General features: G+C 36.2%; 1 protein-coding gene across 3 annotated transcripts in view; it reads left to right on the top strand.

Annotated features, from left to right (window-relative positions):
- SH3GLB1 (SH3 domain containing GRB2 like, endophilin B1) overlaps window positions 1–14,792 on the top strand; it is a 31,603-nt gene extending 16,811 nt beyond the window's left edge. The window contains exons 6-11 of one of the 3 annotated variants that reach the window (XM_049771253.1): window positions 158–244; window positions 2,054–2,077; window positions 8,531–8,620; window positions 8,901–9,001; window positions 13,094–13,316; window positions 14,606–14,792. In XM_049771253.1, the coding sequence (XP_049627210.1) occupies window positions 158–244; window positions 2,054–2,077; window positions 8,531–8,620; window positions 8,901–9,001; window positions 13,094–13,316; window positions 14,606–14,713 (633 nt within the window). In that variant the 3' untranslated portion in view covers window positions 14,714–14,792. The remainder of the gene's footprint in view (window positions 1–157; window positions 245–2,053; window positions 2,078–8,530; window positions 8,621–8,900; window positions 9,002–13,093; window positions 13,317–14,605) is intronic. The other 2 variants (XM_049771254.1, XM_049771255.1) reach the window with 2 other exon arrangements.
- The last annotated feature ends 570 nt before the right edge of the window (window positions 14,793–15,362 follow it).

The following is a 15,362-nucleotide window of genomic DNA, read 5'->3' on the forward strand; positions in this document are numbered from 1 at the left end:
TGAAATTCTTTGGACAATATAAGGGTTTTTTTAAATGGAAAACGATTTTATCTGCTCTGTTAATACTTGTTCATGTCTTCTTTATTGTGTAGAAGTAACTTGTTTCACTGTGCTTATTGGTATAATGTGTTCTTTGTTTCTTACTTATGCAATTAAGCAAGTAAACTCAAGTCGCCCTGAAGGAGATAACATTATGGTAAATTTCTCTTACATGCTCAACTTCCTGCATGTAAAATGGCTGAAGGTTTGTTGGCCTACTGTGTTTTTTACATCTTGAATCAAGTGCCTTCTCTTGCTATACATGTAAAAGTCTAAAATAGTCAAAAGCATTCAATCCATTATGACTAACAAAATATATAGGGATTACTAGATGATATAATTAATATTGAAGCTTAAAGAAATTATATGTTCTAATTGTCAAATATATTGGATATACAAAAAATTTATGTTGTAGAATCTGAACTTATACATATATAAATATACTGCCTTTTACACTCAATAAAATATATTGATTTTTGGGCCGGAGTAATAACACAGCAGCACGTCTGCCTTGCATGCGGCTGACTCAGGTCAGATGTGGGTTTAATCCCCAGTGTCCCATATGGTTTCCCGAGCCTGCCAGGAGCAATTTCTGAGCACAGAGCCAAGAGTAACCTCTGAGCATCACCAGAAGTGACTCAGAAACCAAAAAATAATTTTACTGGTACTTTGTGTTTTCACTTTCAGCAAGGAAAATTAGCAAACTTTTAAGAGAACCCCCAAACACTTGTTCTATATAATATATATATATATATATTCTATATATAATGAAATAAATAGGGGGCGAAGCGATATAGCACAGTGGTAGGGTGTTTGCCTTGCATGCAGGTGATCCAGGATGAATCTGGTTTGATATCCGGCATCTCATATGTTCCCGAGCCAGGAACAATTTCTTAGTGCGTAGCCAGGAGTAACCCCTGAGCGTCACCAGGAGTGGCTCTAAAAAACAAAGAAAACATTTTTTTAATTTTACTTTATGCAAGGAAAACTAGCAAACTTAAGAGAGGTACAAATAAGTCAAGTATAAAAATTGGCTTCTTCTCACTCTCTTTGATGTTAATCTTATTTTTCAAGCAAATGTAATTTCACACTAAAACAAATTCAGTAGTTTATGTGTTTTCATGGTGGAAAAATCTATTTCCCATTAAGTGCCAGTTCAATTAAAGCTTCAGAGACAATGCTGGTCAAAAATTGGAATGATAATTGATCCTTAGTATACAGTATTTGAGCTTAATTTGAGGAAATATTTGAGATGTTAGGGAATTTTAAGTGTCATGCAATCTGCAGTAAGTTAATTTAGAAATAGCAGTAATTGCTTTTATTCCATTAGCTTTGAATTGAAAACAGAATGGGAAAGCCATGTAGTAGGAAAGACTATTATACACAAAACTTTATGTCTTTTTCTAAACTATAATTCTTGAAATCCTCACTAAATTAGCAAGAGAATGCATTAATTTATTTCCATTGTCCTTTATGTAGGTAAATGAAAGTGTGAAGCTATCTTAGGTAAAAAGATTCTTCTAAACAATTAGCAAGACATTTTTGTTTTGTTTTGTTTTTTTGACACTTTTACTATATGTCATATATTTATACTAAGAAGTATTTTAACTTATTCATTTTACACTCATAACTCATGTGTTTATTACGCTACCCCAGATGGCTATATCAGTGTCAGGTGTTTGTTTATCCTTACTTTATTATAATTCCTAAATGTCTAAAGTTTTAGAAATTAAAAGTTAGTCCACATCTCTCATATTACAGAAGAGAAAACTAGAAGTGGGATTAAATACTCCCAACTTGGGAAGTTTTTTTTAGTAATTAATAGAATTAGTATGAAATCAAAAATTGATAGTGTTTATATATACATAAGAGATTTCCACAGTATGTTAAGCTGCATTGATTTAGTTGCTAATGTGTTTATTAATCTTGTTAGTATGATTCTGGAACAGGGAAATACTAAATTCCAACTTTCTTTCATGCTCTATATTTTTCTTTAATTTTTAATGCTGGCTAGATATGGGCAGAGGAAGTGACAAAAGTAAGTAAATTATTAAACTACAGAATTAATGAAACAACTTGTTATTCATTCAGTATATATTTATTGAGCAGCAGTATGGATACAATCATTGTCTTTATCATTACATATTATAAAATCTGAAAATTATGGGAAGTTCTATTTGAAATATTTGGAAAAATTTTGATATGTCTTCTTTGGCTAGGAATGGCTCTATGAAGCTGTTGAGCCATTCCTGAGAGATGTGTTTTGCACGTACTCTCATAAATACAAAATACTATTAGTATTTAACCTGTTAATATACTGTGTTAATCTTTACATACCTTACCAAAAGGAATTTTAAATATTGGTTTATTGATACAGTAAAATATAGTAAATATCATTTTCTTTATTTTTGGAAAAGTGGTATATGTTATTTCACACTGGCCAAAATTAAATAATTTATTTTCTAGATAACTGAATTTTTTTCTCTCCAGCACCAAAGCTAATTTTTCTCAGTCATATGATGAATCTATCTAGCATATATTTTTACATACTTTTTAGGGTCATTGTTGGTATTAGTATATTTTACTTTACTGTATAAGTTATATCCACTATTTGTTTTTCACATATATTGTCTCCTCTTTGTGTCTAGACTTTCACTTTAAGAAACTGTCCTTACAACTTGAATAGTAGCAATTCCTCACTTGTTTTATAATTTTTAATACTATCTGAGCTATCAAATCATCTAATTAAGTCTGTAAAGAATATTACTTGAATGTATTTTGTTTCACATGTTTTGAGTTCTTCAGTAGCGTTTTTCAGTTACTCTTTGTTCAGAATATCAGAATATGGCCTCCAGATGAGGCCAATGCAAAGGAGTTTTTAGGGCAGGTGGTAATCGTGGGCCCTGGTTATTTTTTTTTTTATCACTTCAACTTTTTATTTTCTGACTTTGTAGAATTGCTGAATAGCCACTACTTAATGCATTGATTATGGAACTATTTATGATTTAGAAATTGAGTGTGAAATTATAATTTATATTTTCATCCACCTTTGTGAAATCCCTTTTTAAATTTAGTTGTGATTCCATCTTTTCTTTCGATCGCTTTCAATCAATTACTAGCCTGAAAGTGGGGAGAGAATAAAGATTGAACAAGAGAACCAGGGTCTCTTCCCATTTAGTAGGCATAGAAGTACATCAAGGAGGAAAAAAAGTGATTTGATTATGCATTGTCTACAAGTGTAAGAAATAATATAATAAATGGGAAGAAACAAAAATACATATGTATAAAAAGAAAAAATCAAAATTGATTTTGGAGATATTTTTCTTTTGTTCACATCATTTTTATCTTTTAAAAATGTATACTTTGAAAACTTAACTTTTATTGGAGTATTTTAAGATTTAAACCCATTTTGGCTGGAGCGATAGCACAGCAAGTAGGGTGTTTGCCTTGCACATTATACAGCCAACCGGGGTTCCATTCTTGGCATCCCATATGGTCCCCTGAGCTAGGAGTAATTTCTGAGCACAGAACCAGGAGCAACCTTTGAGTGTCATTAGGTGTTACCCAAAAACAGAAAGAGATTTAAATTTATTTTAAAAAAATAGATAGTTGTTAACTCTTGACTCTAACCAAGATACTTCAGATGAATGAGTAAAATTTTTGTCTTGAAGTCACTATGTTTGATATTCAAGTCAACAACAACAAAAATTTGAACAGGTAGGGGTAGTTGTCCTAATGGGCTACTTGTGGTCTGCTCAGGAGTCACAACTCCTGGTGATACACTGGGGACATGTGCTTGGGGGAACCAGTGAGGACCTCCCATAGGCTAAGTATGTGCTCCAGCCCTTTAGACTATTTTTTCAGCCCACAAAACACCAAATTCTTGCACTTTGCTCGTTATATCCTTCAAGAACTCTTTTTCACTTTCCTAACCATGCTATATCATATTAATATGAATCAGTTTCACCCAATAACAGTAATTCCTAAAGTATGAGGCTTTTTGTAGAACCATGACCTTTTCTTTTTGGTATAAATGATTAAACCCTGGTTTTTATACTTTATGTATTGATCATAGATTAAGTCAAGGACCAAAGCCTTAAGGAAAAAATTAAAATTATTTGAATTCATTTCTTTTCTTAAACCATTTTTATCTTTAATATTAACATTTTCTCCCTAAATAACTTGGTCATATCAAACCTAGTTTCAGTTATCTGAGCCCTCAGTGATGTGTTAGAAGTATAGTCTAAAATGTGTTCAAGAATTAGATTTATATGCCTTTTCTAAATTAAAAAAAACTACATTATAAAAAAATTAATAGTATCCAGACTTTGGATCATGGTTTTTTTACAATTAAATAATTAGATTTTACTCAAATATAGAAAGCAGACTTATTTTTAATGATTTTTTAAAGTGTTATTTTTCTTTTGATACCATGTGGTGTTTGGTAAGCTATTTCTATCTCTCTACATGGTGCTGCTCCCTGTAGTGCTTAGAGAGCCACACAGTGCCAGGGAGCATACCCAGACCCTCTGCATATGCAGTGGTCCTCAAACTACAGCCCACAGACCACATATTATATTTGTTCCCATTTTCTTTCTTCACTTCAAAATAAGATGTGTGAAGTGCCCATAGGAATTTGTTCATAGTTTTGTTTTTCTGTAGTCCGGCCCTCCAACAGTCTGAGGGACAGTGAACTGGCCCCTGTTTAAAAAGTTTGAGGACCACTGATACACAGGATATGCCCCCAGCCATTGCAGCTTCTCTCCAGTCAAACTGCTACTACCATTGAAACAATATTTCCATTTTATACTCATCACCTAGTCATTTTAAATCTCCTGTACAGGGGCCGGTGAGGTGGTGCTAGAGGTAAGGTGTTTGCCTTGCAAGCGCTAGCCAAAGGACCGCGGTTCAATCCCCCAGCGTCTCATATGGTCCCCCCAAGCCAGGGGCAGTTTCTGAGCACTTAGCCAGGAGTAACCCCTGAGCATCAAACGGGTGTGGTCCGAAAAACAAACAAATAAAAAAATCTCCTGTACGGCTTTCTTGCTTATGCCTTGTATAGAAATACTGCCTTTTAATAGGCTTATTATGCTAATAAAATCTATTCAAATTGTATTGCTACAGTCAAATATCTATAAAGAACTAACATAATTTGTTTTAGAAATTCATTTATATATGTCTTGGTAGTTATGTCTATAAATCAATGAATATTGTAAATGTAATACAGTAGTTAATTGGTTTTTCAGAACACTTTCCTTTGGAAAATACTGATTTCTTCTAGGACTTTTTCTGCTTTATTTTGTTTTCAGTCAATTAACTCTTTTTTTTGTTTGTTTGTTTTTGTTTTTGGGCCACACCCAGCTGTGCTCAGGGGTTATTTCTGGCTATCTGCTCAGAAATAGCTCCTGACAGGCACGGGGGACCATATGGGACACTGGGATTCGAACCAACCACCTTTGTTGCTGGATCAGCTGCTTGCAAGGCAAACACCGCTGTGCTATCTCTCCGGGCCCTCAATTAACTCTTGACTAAAGTTTATTTTCATAAATCTAATTTAGTGGTTAATTATTTGTCACTATCCGTTGGCAATGGAATAAGAACAATTATAGTGACCTATTTTCTTTTTTGCTGCTATTTTATTGTTTAATGATTCGCTACCTTATATTATTGTCACCAAAAAATGAAGGAAAAGGTATAAACATAAAAAATTTTGACCTTATTTTTATACTTATTGCAGTCTTTGAATTTTTAGAAGGATTTTAAAATATACTATTTGACTGTAAAGAAGTATTAGAAAATAGTATAACAACATCTCTTGGGGGTGCCGGAGAGATAGCACAGTGGTGTTTGCCTTGCAAGCAGCTGACCAAAAACCAACTTAAAGTGGTTGGTTCAAATCCAAGCGTGCGGGGCTGGGAAGGTGGCGCTAGAGTTAAGGTGTCTGCCTTGCAAGCGCTAGTATAGGATGGACCGCGGTTCCATCCCCCGGCATCCCATATGGTCCCCCCAAGCCAGGAGTGATTTCTGAGCGCATAGCCAGGAGTAACCCCTGAGCGTCAAACGGGTGTGGCCCAAAAACCAAAAAAAAAAAAAACAAAAAAAAAAACAAATCCAAGTGTGCCTGCCAGGAGCTATTTTTGAACAGATAGCCAGGAGTAACCCCTGAGCACCGCTGGGTGTGGCCCAAAAACCAAAAAAAAAAAAATCTCTTGGGGCTGGAGAGATAGCATGGAGGTAGGGCATTTGCCTTGCATGCAGAAGGACAATGGTTCAAATCCCAGCATCCCATATGGTCCCCCAAGCATGCCAGCAGCAATTTCTGAGCGTAGAGCCAGGAATAACCCATGAGCGCTGCCAGGTGTAACTCAAAAACAAACAAAAAAAATCTCTCAAAAAATTATTCCAATCAGGGATACTATTTAGAATAAACTGGAATTTTATTTTCTCCTGCTTACTATCAACCAATTCTGAACAAAGGTTCTAGAGTTTCAGGAGGATGGGTAATACTTAAAATCTACTTTTAGATCATGTTACATTTTCAATAAGCTGTTTATTTCTACTATCAGTCCATAGAAGATAGTAATACTGTTATCTTTTCTACTTCTTCCAGATACATAGTTGGTGACTTCATGCTAGTAGCTTGAAGTCAGTGCTTGTAATATTTATACCATGAAAATCAATATATAAAGTTGGGGGATTTTATATAAGAATTACATTTGGGCCTGGAGAGATAGCATGGAGGTAGGGCATTTGCCTTGCATGCAGAAGGTTGGTGGTTCGAATCCCGGCATCCCATATGGTCCCCTGAGCCTGCCAAGAGTGATTTCTAAGCATAGAGCCAGGAGTAACCCCTGAGTGCTGCCGGGTGTGATCCCCCCAAAAATAAAGAGTTAATTTTGCTCTGATGGTAATATTTATACCATGAAAACCAACATATTAAAGTTGGAGGGTTTTTGTCACATCATTTAAAGATATAGGTCACCGTAACTAGCTCAGCTTTTAGATGTTATTGCTTAGCCATATTTTATGTAAAGTTTGGGGGAATAAACTACAGAAATTAGTTTGTATATTCTGTACTTTTGAAGAAACCAAAGAATTATGCTCTAGGGCCAGAACAATAGCACAGCAGTAGGGCTTTTTGTCTTGCACGCAACCAATCCGGAACGGACCCAGGTTCGATTTCCAGCATCCCATATGGTCCCCTGAGTCTGCCAGGAGCCATTTCTGAGCGCTGAGCCAGGAGTAACCCCTGAGCGCAGCTGGGAGTGGGCCAACCCCCTCCCCAAATGTTGCTCTAAAAACAAGTACCGTATTTTTCGCTCTATAAGATGCACCTGGCCATAAGATACACATAATTTTTAGATGAAGAAAAAAAGAAAAAAGAGGTCGGAGAGATAGCATGGAGGTAAGGCATTTGCCTTGCATACAGAAGGTCGGTGGTTTGAATCCTGGCATCCCATATGGTCCCCTGATCCTGCCATCCCATATGGTCCCCTGATCCTGCCAGGAGCCATTTCTGAGCATAGAGCCAGGAGCAACACCTGAGCACTGCCAGGTGTGACCCAAAAATAAAACAAAACAAAACAAAACAATATATATATTCTAAAGCAAATGGTGCAACACGAGAGGACCCGTCAGGAGATGGCAGCTGGGAACTGGGAACAACCAGCCTACAAGGCCAACGTATATTTACAATACGCCAGTCCACAGGTGATAAAACACTTAAACACATTTACCTAACTTCTTTTACATCAGAAAATAAACATGTTTAATACTTTTCCTTTAATATAAAAATATAAGTTCCATCAGCGATTAAATAGACCTAAACAAAAGCTCTCTGTGATGGTGAAAGTTCATTAACCTGATTGTTCATACTATGTGTGTGGTATGTCTGTGCAATAAAGGCATAATACTGCAGATGTCAAGTGGTTAGTATATGCTCTCCTCCCCTGCACTCAAGCTTCAGCTCTAGGTGGCATTCACTCCATAAAATGCAGACATTTTCCCCCATCTTGAGGGGGGAGTGTGTCCTATATTACGAAAAATACGGTATATGCTTGATAATTAAACATAAAATGTGAAATCCTATGGTTCTGAAGTTTTTATTTGAGGTTAAAGGCTGTCTTTAATTTCAAAATAATTATAATTATGAATTATTTTACAAATTGATGTGAACTTGCATTTCTGTGATGTTAAAGTTAAGCAAAATTTGTTCATAGAAATATATGAAAGTATAATAAGTATAGTATTTTCTTTAGACTTTTATGTTGATATCACTTGGCATTATAATATTAATGCTTTTCAGTGAGCTGTTTTGATGTTTTGAAAATCATTAATTCAGTCTAGATTGGGTAATATTTGAGCTAAGGTGCAGATACCTTTTAGATACAAAATAAAGTTGAGCAATGATTGTTTGGAGTTGGAAAGCTCCTAAATAAAAAAAGAAAGGCTGTGTCTTCTGAAGATTCTAATACCATGTTCCATTTTTAAGTCTGAACAGGAATTAAGGATAACTCAAAGTGAATTTGATCGTCAAGCAGAGATTACCAGACTTCTGCTAGAGGGAATCAGCAGTACACACGTAAGTGTTCAGTCATTGAAAATATCCTTGATACAGTAGAATTTGAAAGTCCTCAGACAATTTTCGGAGTAAAAACTAAATTTCACTTTTCTGTCTTTAAGGAAGTTTAAAATGTATCACTGCCAAGATACATGAATAAATATATCTAAATGGCTCATTTAGACCTCACTCTATTTAATAGGTTTTGTAATACAGGTGATTCTTTGTACAGACAGTGTCATGCTATTTCCCTGTAGCTTTTAATACTTTTTTCATAGCTGGCTGTAACTTTTCTTTCCAGGCCCATCACCTTCGCTGTCTGAATGACTTTGTAGAAGCTCAGATGACTTACTATGCACAATGCTACCAGTATATGTTAGACCTCCAGAAACAACTGGGAAGGTGATCTTTTCCTTTTCACATGTCAAATTCGTAATATGGGAGGAAATTTAGAGTCTATTAGTAGTAACATGTAGTAATAGAGGTGGGAATTAGAAAAATCAAAGACTTCTGTTTGCTTACTTCAAATAAGAACTTTTACGGGAAGTAATTTGATTATTGAGGTTATAAAAGTATTTTTATTTTATGACAAAGAAGAGTAAGCAAATGTCTTTTTAATTCTTTATAAAGAACAATTGATTAAGGAAGTTATTTATTCCTAGACATAGTCTAATGCAGGGGTCCTCAAACTTTTTAAACAGGGGGCCATTTCACTGTCCCTCAGACCTTGGAGGGTCTGACTATAGTAAAAGCAAAACTTATGAACGAGTTCTTATGCACACTGCATATATATTTTGCAATGAAGAAACAAAACAGATACAAATACAATATATGGCCCGCGGGTCATAGTTTGAGGACCACTGGTCTAATGTATACATTTTTTTATCCAATTATTATCTTTTTTTTCCCCTTTTTTGAGGGGAAGAGAGCATTCCCCCAAGTAGTGCTCAGATTTGGGACCCCACTGGCCATTCTCAATCAGCTGGAAATTCAGGGCAAGAACCTAATATACTGCTTGGGCCCTGAGGTACTAGGGATACCTGGACCACCCCAGGACGATCAAATTCACTTTGAGTTATCAGGGGCCGGGCGGTGGCGCTGGAGGTAAGGTGCCTGCCTTGCCTGTGCTAGCCTAGGACGGACCGCGGTTCGATCCCCCGGCGTCCCATATGGTCCCCCAAGAAGCCAGGAGCAACTTCTGAGCGCATAGCCAGGAGTAACCCCTGAGCGTCACAGGGTGTGGCCCAAAAACCAAAAAACAAAACAAAACACTTTGAGTTATCCTTAATTCCTGTTCAGACTTAAAATGGTTTTAGAATCTCAAAGACTCAGTCAATTTTTAATATATTTCTTTAGATAGTTAGGAACATGACAATGAGGAACTGGGATCCCGATGCAGATTAATGCATGCTAGACATACAGCCTAACTGCTGAACTCTCTCCTCCTCCCTTGTTCATTGTTTTTTGTAAAATTGTGTTAGAGGACTTAGAGAGATACTGCACATGGTCTACCCAAATTTGATTTTTTTTTTCACACCCACCGCACCCTCCAAATTTGATTTTTGGCACCCCATGTGTACTATCCGAGCACTCCAAGAGCAAGTCCACCAGGTATGGCCCCCCCAAAAAAAGGTTTTGAAATATTTCAGTTCTGAAAGACTTCAAGCCCTTTGATACTACTTTAAATGTGGTTATATGCTTTAAAGCAGAATAATAGCTTGTAAATGTAATTGAATCATTCCTTTATCAGCTCTTTACCAAACATTCATCATATTATTAAGCACTGTTCTATATTTTAAATTTAAATGAAATAGGCTCAAGTATTTACCTTTATTATAGATGAAAATGGAAATACAGGACACACGTTCACTGCCCTCATAGCAGCTAACATATATGTAGAAGTATAATTCATGGGCCCGGAGAGATAGCACAGCGCCGTTTGCCTTGCAAGCAGCCGATCCAGGACCAAAGGTGGTTGGTTCGAATCCCGGTGTCCCATATGGTCCCCCATGCCTGCCAGGAGCTATTTCTGAGCAGACAGCCAGGAGGAACCCCTGAGCACCGCCGGGTGTGACCCAAAAACCAAAAAAAAAAAAAAAAAAAAAAAAGAAGAAGTATAATTCATTAGGTGGAAAGGTGATTCAGCTGGAGATGAATCTAACAAAATGTCACAGATGAGATTATCTCAGTCAAACCAATCTTGATGAAAAAGGAGAATGGTCAGATGAATTCCTGGCAAAAGAAGAAATTATAAGGACCAAACAAAAGAGAACATACAAGTTTAGGGAACTTACTGTAGTCATTTTGTTTGGAGAAGTTTTCAAGCTAAAAGAATGAGAGATAAAAACTAGAAGAATTAAGCAGAGACTGGACACTTATTTTCATAATCAGTAATGATTAAAAAATGGCATTTATATAATGAGGAGCCAGTAAAGTAAGGGAGCTATGTGTGACTTAAAGGAATATCAAAAGATGTTTTTCAGAGACCAGGCTATTTAAAAAGTGTTTGTTTAGGGGACTGGAGAGATAGCATGGAGGTGAGGTGTTTGCCTTGCATGCAGAAGGACGGTGGTTTGAATCTCGGCATCCCATATGATCCCCCAAGCCTTCCAGGAGTGATTTCTGAGTAACCCCTGAGCACTGACAGGTGTGACCCAAAAACAAACAAAAAATTCTGTATATGACCCTTCAAACTGGACCTAGATCAAAATGAGGCATTTTTTAAATCTTAAACATGGTTTGTGGGGATTGAGAAAGAACATATAGGGCTGGATAGCTTACTTCCTTTCTGGGAGCCTGTTTCAGTTCTTGGCACCACCTGGCCACTACTGGCAACAACCCTCTAGTACCACTAGCTATGGCTTTATGAAAAAACATTGTGGCCTCATAATATTGGTTATTCAAGTAGAATTAGCAAAAGAGTTGTGCTTCTGTATGCAGCTTTGTTAGTAATTTTAATGTATGAAAGCAAAGTGCTTTATTTCTACATTGTAATAACTTAGTACTTCATTTTTACTTTGTCATGAAGCTAAAAGTGGTGTTCCGGGTTTGCACACGCTACCATTCATATTTGCATTTTGCCTGAAGTCACATATTGGACTGAGTGAGCCATTTAATCTAGTTATTGCTGCAATTTGCTTTAAACATACATATTATTGAAATCGATACTATAATTCGAGGGGAAAAGTCTATCTTGGCTCTTGGATTAAATGGTTAATCCCTGGAGTGCAGAGCCAAGCATAATTCTGAGCTAGATATATACAAAAATAAAATTAATATGAATTTATAATTATCTACCGTGGTAATAATTTGATTGATATTACAAGCCAGATGTTTCATTTAGCTATTAGATTTACAATAAACTGGAAATTTAAGTTGCCTATATTTTTAAGCACAGAAATTGCAATGAATTTAGTTTTCTATAATTAAATTTCCTCTACCCTCTCTCCAAATGAAATAAATGAACTTGTGTAACTTGTTCTATTTCTCCCTTATTATCATTGTGGGTCATTAATGCATTCTTTGAATAGTTGTCTACTTTTCTGTATGTCCGTGAAAGAATAGTGCTATATTATTATCTTTGTCTTCAGTTTATGGTCACGATGCCTTGCCTCTTGATACCATTAAATATTCATTATTTAAAACAGGAAAATGTGACTGGGTCAATTTTGTATAAAAAAAAAAAAAAGTTCAAATGTGAAAGCTTCATTCTTGTAGCATATAATTTTTAAGTAATTTTTTCTCTAATTACATGTAACCATTCATAAAGAGTATAAAATAGATACAAATTTCAACAAATTTTTAGGAAGTGTTTTAAGAATGTATTTATGTTCTGGAAAAGCCATTATGTTTTTTGAAACTTTCTTAAAGCTAATTTTAATGTATTTAGAAACAGTGATTTATTTTTAGTACTGTTGATAGAGGTGTTTCAAGTTTACAGTCTCAAGCACTCTTTTCTCTACCAGAATGCCGGCATCCTTCTATTAGTGACCCCGAATGTATATTCTTCCATTCACTATATATACCCCATTGGCAAAATCAGTTCTGCAGTTGTAAAGAAAAAATTTTAATTTCAAGGTTGAAAATAATTTAATTTTTTTTCTTTTTTTCTTTTTTAATTTTTTTGTTTGTTTGTTTTTGAGCCACACTCGGTGATGCTCAGGGATTAGTTACTCCTGGCTTTCTGGATATGCTCAGCAATCACTCCTGGCTTGGGGGACCATATGGGACGCCAGGGGATCGAACCGCAGTCTGTCCTAGGTTAGCACGTGCGAGGCAAATGCCCTACAGCTTGTGCCACCGCTCGGTCCTAATCTAAATTTTTTTTATAACTTAACAAGGGAAATAACCTTAACTGTCCAGTAACAGTTATAGTAACAGCTATAAATTTTTAGCCAAAGTGAGGTTAGTAGAAAGTAAACAGTGCCACCAAGTGGCGGTAGTCAAGAGCTTTGGTCACTTGGAAATAAATTATTGGCTTCTTTCTTTCAACAGTTTTCCATCCAATTACAACAACAATCAAACTTCAGTGGCCTCAATACCATCTGCTGCATCAAATGTGATTGGTTCTTCTGCCTTGACTTTAACAAGTGGTTTAGCAATGACTTCTCCTTCTAACATCACTGACCTTAAAGAGAGCAGCGGCTGCAGGAAGGCCAGGGTTTTGTACGATTATGATGCTGCAAACAGTAGTGAATTATCACTTCTAGCAGATGAGGTAAAAATGTCACAGATTGACATGCCTTATAGTATTAAGTAACAAAATGCAGATTACTCCTTATTTGGAATTCATTTATCATAAATACTTCCTAAACTTAGATGATGGTTATATCAACATTTTGAAGGTTGTGGAGCCAGAGTTCAGATCCTGGTCTGACGCATGTGAAACATGCCTTTTAACACTGACCCACATATACAGTTCCTACATTAACATTTTATAAGATCCTAACTACTATTTCTTAACAATATAATCACACAAATAGTAAAACTTTTTTTGGGGGGGGATTTTTTTTTTTTTGGTTTTTGGGTCACACCCGGCAGCGCTCAGGGGTTACTCCTGGATCCTTGCTCAGAAATCGCCCCTGGCAGGCTCGGGGGACCATATGGGGATGCTGGGATCCAAACCACCATCCTTACGCATGAAAGGCAAACGGCTTACCTCCATGCTATCTCTCTAGTAAATAGTAAAACTTTTACGATTAAGGAGTTTATCTTTCCATGTGGCTGACCCGTTCAATCCCTGACACCACATCTGGTGCTCTGATGATCACAAGGATTTATCCTGGAACTTAGAGTACAAGTAAGCCCTGAGCACCATAGTGTATACCCGCTTCCCACAAGAAATTTAAAAACATGTAACTGGTAGGGACTGAGGTGATAGTTCAAAGGACTGAAGCCCATGCCCAGACAGAGTTCATTCAGTCCCTGGCACTCAGAAGTGGTCCACGTGATCCCCCTCCAGCACCAGTAAGCCGAGTAGCACTGCATCATGGGCTCAAGCACTGGGTTTGCAGAACTTCAGGCTTGTCCAGATGGACTGAGCATCACCAGGGGTGACCCCAGCCCCCCTCCAGCCTCCCTCCGCAGCACTGCTTGAAGGAAGGTCCCACCTCTCCTAGCTAAAGAAAAAAAGGTGGGATCAGAGAGATAGCATAGCAATAGGGTGTTTGCATTGAGCATGGCCGACCCAGAACATATCCTGATTTGATTCCTGGCATCTCATATGGTTCCACGAGCCTGCTGGGAGCAATTTCTTGGGTGCAGAGCTAGGAGTTATCCCTGAGCACCGCCGGATGTGGCCCAAAAATGAAAAAAAAAAGGAAAAAGAAAATTTCACTGCTGAGTAACTGGAAGGTTTTGAAACTTACCTTTAATGAAATTATTTTGCTAAAATAATATTTGAAATAGTTTGATAATGAAAAGTTTAAACAAATATAAATTTGGTTGGTTTTCTATGTATTCTTAATGTATATTATCTTACAACTGAAAATATATTTTCTTTTGTAGGTAATCACTGTGTACAGTGTCGCTGGAATGGATTCTGACTGGCTCATGGGAGAAAGGGGAAATCAGAAGGGCAGAGTACCAATTACCTACTTAGAACTGCTCAATTAAATAGGTGGGCCATGGAAAGCCTTCCCATCATGATGCCATATTTATATACAATTAACTGAATAAAGCAGGTTTATAACTATCTATCTTGTTAATATCTAAAAGACTAAAAAAGTAATCAGCCATCAGAAACTGGCCTTTCTACCACTGAAGTTCCATGGTAAATATTTCACCACAATTTTATGTTAGAGCTTCCATGCCAAGAATGTTTTCTTACAAATTCTCTTTCTACTGAGGTTTTACTAATACAACAGCTCCTACTTTTTGAGCCCCAACTGAAAGCAAACTTTTCTACTGAATTTTTCATTAATTCAAGCTTTTTTCTTTTATGTGAAATAAATTAATTGTGAATTGATATTAGTGACTCATTTATTAAGTATAATTAATAACCAAAGAATAATTTAAAAATTTTAGGACCAAGGATGTAGCTCAGTGATGCTTTGCATTTTTGAAGCTCTGGGTTCCATCCCTGGTACTAAAAATAAAAATGCTTAACTTTGGGTTGAAAGAAATGTGAGATACAAAAGAAGACTAAAATGTTTTTTACTTATGTAAACGAAGTTGTTTTATGTTTATTATGTTTTCCAATAGAAATTGAATTATTTCAATACTATATTTGGGGGGGCTTGTTTTATTAAACACTACTGAATGT

Source organism: Suncus etruscus, chromosome 4 (assembly GCF_024139225.1).
Source record: "Suncus etruscus isolate mSunEtr1 chromosome 4, mSunEtr1.pri.cur, whole genome shotgun sequence".
Taxonomy (NCBI): domain Eukaryota; kingdom Metazoa; phylum Chordata; class Mammalia; order Eulipotyphla; family Soricidae; genus Suncus; species Suncus etruscus.